This window comes from Myodes glareolus, chromosome 24 (genome assembly GCF_982192425.1).
Source record: "Myodes glareolus chromosome 24, mMyoGla1.1, whole genome shotgun sequence".
NCBI lineage: Eukaryota > Metazoa > Chordata > Mammalia > Rodentia > Cricetidae > Myodes > Myodes glareolus.
The window spans coordinates 22,828,383-22,840,440 of record NC_142049.1 but is presented as its reverse complement, the minus strand read 5'-3'; the positions used below and the strand labels follow the sequence as shown (position 1 = coordinate 22,840,440).

The following is a 12,058-nucleotide window of genomic DNA, read 5'->3' as shown; positions in this document are numbered from 1 at the left end:
GTTCCTCATGGTGTGGTGACACCAACCATAAAATTATTTCCAGTGCTACTTCATGACTGCAATTTTCCTACTTTATAAATCATAATGTAAATATCTATGTTTTAATATAAATATCTGTTTTCCAACAGTCTTAGGAAACTCTTGTCAAAGGATCATTAGACCCCTGTCATTGACCCACAATCCTAAAACCACTGCTTTAGTCTCTAGCTCTAGCCTCAACTGTAGCTCGAGACTCTAGTACAGTATAAAATGAGATGAAGAAAACAACATAAGAGGTCCAGGATATATGATGAGCTCAGTAGGGAGCACTGACCCACTCACCGCACAAGGCTTTCAGCCCCAGCATCTTACGGAAACAACAAAGCATCCTAAAACGTAATCAAAATTTAAGTAAATTCAACAAAAGTTGAAGACTGTAACAATGAACCCACTAAACACTACTGCGAAAAGTGACACAGCTAAACAAATAACCTTCCTTGGCCATGGATTAGATGGCTCAGTTATTACTGATTAACAGCTCTCCCTTAACTGATACTAAGATTCAACACAATCCCAACAAAACTCCAGTAGGTTCCTCCCCCCAGAAATTAATGAGCTGATCATGAAACAGGGATGCAAAGCCTTTACGAGTACACAAAATGCTCTAAGAAAGAAAGAAACGGATTCTTACACTTCCCCATGTTAAGCACCAGTAGGAAGCAGCGCTAAGGACTGCTGTACAGACTAACGGAAGGAAGTATTCACAGCCCAGGATTGACAGACCAGAAGCAAATCCTTCCTGTCTCTACTAAGATTTCCAACAGAACACACATCTTCAACAATGATGCTGGAACAACTATCCAGACTGCTCAGTGAAGAAAAATGAATCAGAGTCCTCACACTCCATATACTAAATGTCTCAAAATAAAATATGCACCTAATGTGACAGCTAAAATTTCTAGAACAAAAATGTCTTCATAGCCCATGGTTAGGCCTATCTATTCTATACATGTCACACAAAAAACAGCTTGATAAAAGCCAATCATACTCTTTACTTAGACAAAAGTGCTTTATCTATTGAGAACACCTGCATCTACAAGTGTTTTTAAAGAGATAAGTTGTTCAACCCATATATTGTCAACTCAATTTTAAAAAAAAACCAAAGCTATGCTTTTAAAATTCTATTTATCTTTATTTTATGTGTATAAATGTTTGCCAGCATGTATGTTCAGGTACAAAGTACATGCAGTGACTGCAGAGGCTAAAAGAGATTGCAGATTCCCTGGAATTGGAATTACAGACTCCACGTTAGCCACCATGGAGTTTTTAGGAACCGAACCCAGATCCTCACAAGAGCAACAAATGCTCTTAATCACTGAGCCAGCTCGCTAGTTTCAATCTAATTTTCTTAACAGGAAAAGATTTCACTAAAGAAGCCCAAATAGCCAAAGAGAAAAGAGATGATGCTGAACATCCTTAGTACTTATAAAGAAAAATATATTATGGAACATTTACCTGTCAATTAAACAATTAGTAATTCAATTGCTTACTGTGTGTCAGTTGCTATTCCAGGTAATGTGAACCAGTGTTGACTAGCAGCCAAGATCACTAGTATTTTCACATGGCTAATTTAGTGTTAACAGATGAAGAGGTGCTATGCAGCAAATCAAACAGGGATGTTGTGGGACAATGCTCTTGTACCCTGTATAGATTTGACACTCATAATGGTTTAATAAAACACTGATTGGCCAGTAGCTAAACAGGAAGAATAGGTGGAGTGACCAGAGTAGGAGAATTCTGGGAAAAGGAAATGCTCAGTCTGCAGTCACCAGTCAGAAGCAGAGGAAGCAAGATGAGAATGCCTCAGTGATAAAAGGTACTATGCCATATGGCTAAACACAGACAAGAATTAAGGGTAATTTAAGTTGTAAGAGTTAGTTAATAATAATCCTGAGCTAATAAGCCAAAGAGTTTATAATTAATATAAGCCTCTGTGTGTTTCTTTGGGACTGAACAGCTGTGGGACTGGGTCGGACACAAACTTCTGCTTACACGAGAGAAGGATAAGAAAGGAGGTGGCTGTCTTGTAAAAATAAGGAGAAGCATTCCAGACAAGACACAGTAGGAATGGAATACCATGTGGAAGGGACAGAAAGATGGCGAGAAAGGTTGATACATAATGAGTAATGGAACAAGTGCTAGAGTCAGTATGAGCCAGGATCCAGCTCAGTTCAGTCTTTCACACTAGAGGAAGGAACTTAGATTTCATCTAAGTTGCCACAGAGAACCACTAGACAATTTAAGACTGTAGAATGAATATATATACTACATATCTATACTATATAATTTATAATAGAGATAAGCCAAAGTCCTGTAAGAAACAAGTTGATTTGAGTAAGGACTAAAACTAATGCTTGTATTAGCAAAGACAGAATTTAAGACATGTCAGACTATGTACACCATATACTTCATTCATGCGGCTTTTCAGTTTTTGTTTTGTTTTATACTTTTTGAGGCAGACTTATATGAAGCTTAGAATGGCCTCAAACTCACTATGTAGCTGGCACTGAATTCCTAATCCTCCTGCTTCAACCTCCCAAGTATTGGGATTAGGTACAAAAAGAATCACTATCCCATCTGACTCTCATATGTCTTAATAATTACTTTCCAAATGCTTTAAATAATTCAAACCTTTGGTAGGCAATTACATAGTCCTCCTTTGCAGGCTAATTTCTTCAGTTTTTATCACTCTATTATAGAAGACCACAATACAGCTGCTTCTGCCACAGATAAATGTTTTGCCTCCCCATGCCATCAGTTATGTTAAGTCTATTAACATCAAAAAGTTGCCAGACATGGCAGTGCAGTCTTTAATGCCAGCACTTGGGAGACAGAGGCAAGCTCATCTCTTACGATATTGATGCCAGCCTGGTCTACATAGTTAGTTCCAGGCTAGCCAAGACTACATTAGACCCTTTTTCAAAAATGCAAAAAAGGGGGGGAAACATTTGCAATCAGACATTCTAGCGCCTTTTGAAAGAAACAGAAAGGAGCTTACTTCTCCGGCATAATAAAGTGCAGCAAGGACCAAAGCTCCTTGAGGGAATTCTGCAGAGGGGTGCCCGTGATCAGTAGCCTATGGCTGGACTTGAAATCAATCAGAGTTTTATACAATAAAGAGTCATCATTCTTCAACCGATGGGCTTCATCTACTCCCAGGAAGGCCCAGTTAATACTGCCCAGCACGGTCTAAAGTAAAAAACAGAAGAGAACGAGCCACTAGGTCAGAAGGGGACCCACAGTGCTTACACATGGAAGCATTTCTGCATAAATACTGTCACAGACATACACAGGTGCACACGCTTATTCTTCACAGCTTTAATATCTATTAGGATTCTTCTGTTTGTTCTAGCAATGGCCAGAGTCAAGAGTACCTCATCCTCTACACTGTGAGTCTCTGACACAAACCACTACTGCCACGTCGGCAAGAGGATGAAAACTATGCTGAACAAAACAGAACAAAAACTTCATAGGACTCTGTCTTTGCAAGACTATTTTCTTGCCTATTTCCCACCCCAACCCTGAAACACAGAAAACACAACACCACCAAATAGAATACAAAAACAGTTACCACTTAGTAACTTTAGCAAAGGCTCTCCAGTCTCTACACTGTAGCTCAGCTCAACTGGACTTGGGCAATGTGAGCTCCCATTCAACTGTGAGGTTTGGTTTCTACTCACAATTGTAGTATCTGAGGGATATCTTAAGTTTGTTTCTTTGCTTGGCTTTTTAAACAAAGCCGGAAGACTGACAAGTAGGAAGCACAGTCCCCACTACTGAAGTATGACACACATGGGCAAGACTTAACTTTGTTTTTTTAAAGATTTAATTATTTATTATGTATGCAGTGTTCTGCCTGCACACCAGAAGAGGGCAGCAGATTTCCATATAGATGGTGTGAGCCACCATGTGGTTGCTGGGAAATGAACTCAGGACCTCTGGAAGAGCAGACAGTGTTCTTATTCTTAACTTCTGAGTCATCTCTTCAGCACCCAAGATTTAACTTTTTTATTACTAATTACACACCTTATCTTTTAAGAGGATCTCATATGTTGTTATAAGTGCATTGAACTTCAACCTTTTGGTTTGAGAATGAATCCACTCATATTCCCTTATCTATTAGAAGAAAAGAAATAGTAATTAAAACACAATTTCGACTTCCAAACTTTTAACAAGTTTTATAATAGATGGAATAAAAATGACAAAAATAAAAGTCTCACAAAAATTGAATAAATATCCTATGTACTCTAAAGAAACTTAAATAACTCAAGCATTGAAAAGTGAGTCTGAATCAATATGTTGCACTAAGCAGGAAAATCATTAGTCTTTCAAATAAACTAAACCACCCCTCAAAGATCTGATGAGTGTGAAGCATTTCCCAACAATCGAACTTCAGAAACTTGCTGGGTTTGATGTAACGTTCCAGCACTGAGGCGGCAGAGGCAGACAGACCTCTCGGAGTTCAGGGCCAACCTGGTGTACAAAGTAAGTTTCAGGACTGCCAGAGCTATTACACAAAGAAACCCCATCTTGGGGGAGAAAAAAAAAACCTTGGGGCACTTGAACTCAATAATGGAGGGCTTTCCCAGACCCCTGAAGTGTTCTTAAGAAAATAAAATTTCCATTATTCCTTAGATACAGTGATATTTACTAAAACGTGACAAATTATACGCCAGAAATTTCATTAATCATAGTCAATGGATACATTCAAGAAAAGAAATTTTACAGAATAAAAATAGAATTTAATATAAGTAGAAAAACATTGAGAATGTAAAGAAACTGGAAAACTAATGAATCCATTCTGAAACATGACCAGAAATTCAGCAAACACAATGCCTACTGACAAAGGTCTTATGGTGTGTTGACTGAGAAAACAGAACTCGAGACAATGAGCATTTACAGGTGATTACCACCAAAGACTAAAGGGAAGGAGAACTGGGTACCTGTCACAAATCAAATTCCCACGCGCTTCCTTCTCCTTTAAGAACTAACTAATTAGAAGAACTAAGAACTACTATGTCTTAGAAAGTCAAAATTATGGCACCAAAGCCTAATATAGTTTATAATCAAATGATTTTTCTCATTTTGTTTTGTTTGCAGGGTGGGGCAATCAAACCCACGGTCTAGCAAGCTAGGGTCCATCAACTGAGCTACAGCTCTAACCAAGTGTGAACAAAATGACAGCATTCAATAAAAACAAGTTTGAACCCATGAAAATGTGTTTACAGCACTTCTGTAAATTGTTAAAGATTCCTGGTGACCTGCTCTTACTACAAGCAGTCTCACCTAGAAGGGCACAACTGTGTCTGGTGAGCTAAGGTTCCAGTGCTCCATTCTAGTCATCTAACAGCAAGGGTGAGACAGACTTCCTGGGCAGTCTTCAGCAGTCTGTCAGATATTTGATGCCATTAATTTTGAGAACTATCACAAAAATTACAGGGATACAAATAAAAGCACCCAACACAAGAACTAGCATATAGTAGGTGGTCAAAAAAAATCATATTTCTCAAAAAAAATTCCAAACAAAGACAACTTTACATCACCATGTGCTAAATTCATGATGTTCAAGGCATTGTTTGATACCAAATAACTCTCTTTTCTGCAAGCCTAGAAATGTATTGTTCTCCTTGATTTTTATTTCTTTCTTTCTTGTTTCCTTATGAAAACAAACTGATTTAAGAGATTGGGAAATAAATTCTAAGAACTCAAGTCTTCCCAATAACATTTCGGGTAAGACAGCAAAGACATTAATTTTCCATAAGAAAAGGTAATTTTAAATAAAAAGATCAAACTAGTAGTGGTACTGCATGCCAATAATCATAGCTCTCAGGGGCTGAGGCAGGAGGATTGCCACAAGTTAGAGGCCAACCTGAGCTACACAGTCAGACACTAGGAGGGAAAAGAGAAGGGAGGAAGAGAGAAGAGAAAAATCAGAAAGAAGAGTAAAATCAGAGAGAAAACAGTGCAGTCTAACTAAAAGATTCCCATGCAATTATTGCTGTTTTAAAACAAAGGAGTATAAACCTTGTTCAATGCTTTAAAAAATATCTGAGTTGCACTGACAGACCTCCAAGTACTGAGCCCATAGTACACAGTGTGAATGATTTTGTTTTTGTTTCTTTTTTGAAACGGGGTTTCTCTGTGTAACACCCCTGGTTGTCCTTGAACTTGCTCTGTAGACAAGGCTGGCCTTGAGCTCACAAAGATCCCGTCTCTGCCTCCCAAGCGATGGGATTAAAGGTGCGCACCACCACTGCCCAGCATGTATGAATGATTTTACTCAAGAGTTCACTAATACATCTATAAAATATTTTCAGTCGATTCTAAAATACATTTTTAACACACATGCTACTTCAACTCCTTTTGCTTACGCACCGTATTTCTGCTCATCAGGTCACCTATGTAAACCACCACGTTAATCTCTGGGGCCCAGATTTCGAACTCCCTCTGCCATGAAGTGAGGGTGGATAAGGGGACGACTATAAGAAAGGGTCCATAGAGCTGGTGCTGGTGGAACAGGTAGGAGAGAAATGATATGGTCTGAATGGTCTTTCCTAGGCCCATTTCATCAGCAAGGATTACACTGTTACTTCTGCAGTAAGAAAAAAACACAAACAAATTATTAGTTCATGAGAAAACAGTATGTGCACCAATTACACACTTGACAATACCAGCAGAGAAAGGCATCAGAGTGACCCTTCAATGAATTTCTCCTCACCTTCATTTTTAATGACTTAAACCTCCTAAATAAGGAAGAAAGCAGGAGACAGAACAACAGATCAGGCAAATCTATCTGGAAGAATATTCAAGATCCAGATTACACAAGACTCCTCTAATTGTTTCTATCTTACATGTAAGGCTTCGAATTATCTTGTCTACCACAGGCTATCCCTAACAGTGAAGATAAGTTCTACCATAGATGCACACAAGTATGTAGCCCTTGGTCCAACAATATACAAACCAAGGAAACTGGCTATCAGCATGCTGCTGAATGCTAATTCCAGGAGTCACTTGCCTCTGCTCACATTACCTCCCCTTTCCACTGTGCTCCACTTGACTGTCCAATACCACATCTACTGTTTTATAGACCTGCTTGATGCAGGTTGTGAAGGGCTTGTTTTTTGTTTGTTTGAAGTGCTGGAGATAGAGCTCAGGGCCTTATATGCTCTAGGCAAAGTGGAACTGTTTTAACTATGTCACAGTCTAGACTTCTGGAGCTCATTCCAGACCTGCTGTGTGTTCTTTGTGCACATACGAGAGACTATTCAAGAGAGAGTGCAGGATTCTGAGGGATTTGTTTTGTTTTTTTATGAAGTCCCACTGTGTTGTGCAGGTTGATCTGGAATTTGCACTCTTCCTCCACCTTGAAGAGCTAGTAGGAAAGGTAGTACATCCAGCCTTTGAAGACTGACCAAGTGCTCATGGGCAGTCTAAGAGACACTGAACCAGGAAATGGGCTGGATTCCACATTTGTTTCTTCAATTGTACACATGTAAAAAGAAAACTAGATGAAGAAAATGAGCAAGGTTAGGAAAGTATGCTTGGGAAATAGAAAGTAGTCAGGAAACTAGAAATTGATGTACGGCACAATCTGTAAACATTTTTGAAAGGCTCTTCAAGGGCCAATGAGAAAGGTCAAAGAGTAAAGCACTTGCCACAAAGTCTAACTACCCAATCTCAGTCTCCAGAACCCACATATTAGGGAAGATAGGATTCCTTCAATGTCAGACATGCAAATATATATACAAACATATGAGGTACACATGCAATATAAGCAAACTTATAAAAGATCATCCTGTATTTAGCTGAGGTTCTAGATCTCCCCAAGCATCAGAGTTGTGGGTCTGCCAAGGAGCCTCAGAGCTCTGAATTTGCTTGTTGTTTGTGGCTTTATGCTGTTTCGGGGTACTGCAGTTCATGTGGGTCCTTACCGAATCAGAATACGTGCATAACCCAATCCCTGTGCCACTCTGCTGTGCTCCTGCTTGCATCTTTATCTGTAGTAGGGGACTACATTTCCCTGCAGAAACCAGCTCTCTTTCCTGCCGGCAAAGCCTGAGGAGGGGAATAAAGGTGCTGACAGTCCCTCTGGAGGGGTCTGCCCAGCCTACTTTAGGAAGGGGTATTGGTCATTCTTCCCTTCCTGCTTTTTCTGACATCTGGAAGATTTAACTATAGCTGTTCAACAAGTCAATGGAAGTATAGCAAACATCAGTACACCTGGTTTGAAACCAGAAGAGCACAAGGTACAGCCAGACGGGTAAGTGCTGACAGTTCGAGGCTGTTCAGGAGCTGTGGGTGGGTGGGTCTTTGTGCTATCTGTATCTTATAAATATTGACAAGTGGGGATTGAAGCACACAGAACTTGAGGCATTTGTATTCTTGTTCCTGTGCCTGGAGAGAAGCTGCTATCAACATCCCCCCAAGCAGCCCAGTCCTTGTTCCTTTAGCTATGCTCATGTTACTGTGACTGTATTTCAACATAAAGTCTTTCTGTCCCAAATGAACTATAGTATGTATGTATGTATGTATGTATGTATGAGAGTGTGTGTGTGTGTATGCTTCACTAGTGAACCAGTGAACTGAAAGAAAAAATAAAAGTTAATGTCTAACTAGAAGAACAGGAAAAAGGCATTTAATTTGCCAAGACTGCAGACAGATCTCTGTGTTTTCAGCAAACCTGGTCTACATAGTGAGTCCCAGGGCAAGTCAGAGCCACAATGACACTCTTTAAAAAAAAAACAAAAAACAAAACCACTACCTAATGACTGTACAGCAAATATTATACAACGCTGGAGAAAGATCATGGTATCCTGGCTCCTAAGAACCCTCAATCGTAAAATAAAAGGGCTAGCTCATATAACCTCTTTAATTACATCTAAGTTCATACTGATCCCTAAAAAGAGTAGGACTTATTATCTTCTGAAAGGAAAATTGGTTTTTTTTTTAGTATTTGCTCTATAATTTCATACACATAATATTCTTTGTTCAATCCCTCCATTTTCCTCTTATCCCACACTCCCTCCACCAAACCAAGCCCCTTCTTCCCAAGTCTCTTACGTACTTTCCTATCTGTTTATTTGTGTCTATATGACTGCCACTGCAATTAATTAGGTTTGCCTGCAGGAGCATGGGTGGGGGGGTTAAGGTTTTAAGCAGCTAAAATACACTTTCTCATACAACCTGAAGCTCAAATACTGGATTTTCTTCAGAGTCTTAAACACTACATTCAATTGAAAGATAAGTTTTGAAGGTGGTTCACCTGGGAAATTGTAAATGTGTCTGTAACTAGAAACCATCGCCTGGAAGAAAAATGAAGACACAAGCCAGGCATGGAAGTACATATCTTTAATCCCAGCACTTGGGAGGCAGAGGCAGGTGGATCTCTGTGAGTTCAAGGCCAGCCTGGTCTACAAAGTGAGTTCCAGGACAGCCAGAGCTGTTACAGAGAGAAACCCTGTCTCAGGGAGAAAAAAAAGAAGACACAAAGAAAGGGTGGGATGGAGAGATGGCTCAGTGATTCAAAGCACTGGCTGCTCTTCCAGAGAACCTGATTCAATTCCCAGCACCCACAAAGCAGCCCACAACCATCTTTAACGCCAGTTCCAGGATACTGATACCCTCTACTGGCCTCTATGGGTACTAGGCACAAGTGTTAGACAGACATACATGCAGGAAAACACATTTTGTGTGTGTGTGTGTGTGTGTGTGTGTGTGTGTGTGTGTGTGTTCACGTGCGTGCTCTGGGTGTTCTTATGTGAATGTGCTTTTGTGTGTGTAGAAATTTCTTTTACAAAAAGGTATGCGTAGAAGAATCTGTCACTGGCACTAAAGAAGGCTCTCACATGCGCATCACATAATGACAGAGGAACCATGTTTATCTTGAATCACTTAAATTCTTAAAGCCTAAGTGGTCCCCATAACTTAGGATAAAAATAAGCCAAACACAGTGGAGAACAATCTAGCCGTATCTTCTACCTACTTGCACCAGGAGTGAGCAAGCCAGTTGAGACCCTCTAGCTGATAATCCCGGAGCTCCAGATTCTCCCCTCCTAAGTATGCTGGCTGCTTCTTTAAAGCTACAAATCGTGGTCTTTGCTTTAGTGCCTGAAAAACAAAAATTAACAAAACCTACGTCTTAGAAACATTTTCCCCTGCTCTTAAATTACAATGTTAGCCATATTTTATGTACTCTACGCCAAAAAAAGCTTAATTTAAATATGAATAGTTACCCCACCCTACCCCATCCCAGTACTCTCTGTTCTCAGAATTCATCTTAAAGTCAAGTGTTTCTAAATAACTTGCTCTTTTTCTAAGATAAAGTTATGAGCATAAATTAGCTCCGTATTTTCTCATCCTTTACTGTGTGGCGCACACGTTAACACTCTGGAAGTCTGTCACTGAGAAATGCTGAACAAGTAATCCTACAACTACTGTAACTGGGAACTCTGAGGTTCAGCCCACTTACATTGAGTCCCCAACCTTGTGAGTCTAGCTTTCAGAAAGAAAACTTGCACTTTCCACTGCTGGGGGTTTGAAAACTTGCATTCTTCTAAGCCAAGTCTACTGCTTACACAAAACGTAGATTCTGTAGTCAAATCCATTTGGGGCGCAAATGAAGCATTCAAAGTTATGTAAGTTTCTCTACTCATGACTTTCAAATTCTACACATATGATGTGTACATCTATAAGATGAATTCCTCATGTCTTTCTGCAAGGTGCCTTTCTCTGTTATGGGAACGGCCACCATAACTGTGTGGTCATTAGTAAACTCAATTCTCCTATGCAAGGGGACAGTGACTACAGTCTGGCTCCTCATGCTCACCTTCTACACACTAGCCATGTGTCTACTGCTGACAAACACAACCGTCCCATGCCTCGGCTACTTGGCCCTCCATGCAGTCTTCAGTTACCGACTTCTGTAACATATTACTCGATGGATCTTCTGGCTCTAGTCTCCTACTCACTGTCATTATCTGAAGCCTTCAAATAAAACGCTGATCACAACCTGGCCCTCTACATTGAAAGGTCCCAAAATCTGCAGGATAGTCAAGTCACACCTCCGTCAACACAGTCAGGACGCGTGCTTTGAAGGAAATGTGCTCAGCAATACTTTCAGCTCCACGAGTTTTCTATTACAAAATTCTTTTGGTACTCTTCATGGGAAGTCAATCCTAGGGTCTTTTGCTCTTTTTAACACTGTTTTTCATAGATTTATTTTATTATTGTATTATGTATATGAGTGTTTTGCCTGCATGTAAGTATATACACCACATGTGTGCTAGGTACCTGAGGTGGTCAGAAGAGGGTGTCGGATCCCTGAGACTGAAGTTACAGATGGTTGTAAGCCACCATGTGGGTGCTGGGAATTGAAGCCCAGTATTCTGCGAGAACAACAACTGCTCTTAACCACTTAGCCAACTCTCCAGGCCCCAGAGCCCTTTCTTGTATGCTATTAAGCACCAATCCACTTTTCCGAGCAGAGGCAAAGTAAGCACTAGCTGCTTTCCTCTGAAAACCTCTTCACTGCCCACCAGAGCCGTGGCCTCCACCTCCTCTCTGTTCGGACCACGGCTTCTCCACCACAAGCACACGCTGATCTTCACAGACGCGACTGATGTTAACATGAACTTCACCTTCTATAAGGCAGTCCAAGGAACCAAGCATACTTCTAGATCTCAACAAATTTCAAAAATGGAGAAAGACTGGTACAACCAATCTGACAATAAAAAGCCTGTACATTCAGTTTCTGATTTAATATTCAGAGACATCTTTCCTGTTTATTTTAAAATGACTATTTTCAAAAATTTCTAATAATATATCTAACTCTATAAAGTAGCAAATTATAGAAAGCAGCAAAGTTATTATACAACAGATTCTCTTTCAAAAAAAAAAGGGGGGTGTTTTTAAAAATTTCTAAAAAAAAAAAAAAATACACTACTGTGTACCACATGCATGCAGGACCCTTCAGGGGTCAGAAGATGGCACTGCATCTCCTGGAATTGGAGTCACAGGCTGC

General features: G+C 40.0%; 1 protein-coding gene across 3 annotated transcripts in view; it reads right to left on the bottom strand.

Annotated features, from left to right (window-relative positions):
• Window positions 1-12,058, bottom strand: part of Chd2 (chromodomain helicase DNA binding protein 2) — a 113,083-nt gene that overhangs the window by 59,769 nt on the left and 41,256 nt on the right. For all 3 annotated transcript variants that reach the window (XM_048434830.3, XM_048434831.3, XM_048434829.3), the window contains 4 exons: window positions 10,022-10,146; window positions 6,415-6,631; window positions 4,066-4,155; window positions 3,038-3,228 (listed from right to left, as the gene is read on the bottom strand). In XM_048434830.3, the coding sequence (XP_048290787.1) occupies window positions 3,038-3,228; window positions 4,066-4,155; window positions 6,415-6,631; window positions 10,022-10,146 (623 nt within the window). The remainder of the gene's footprint in view (window positions 1-3,037; window positions 3,229-4,065; window positions 4,156-6,414; window positions 6,632-10,021; window positions 10,147-12,058) is intronic.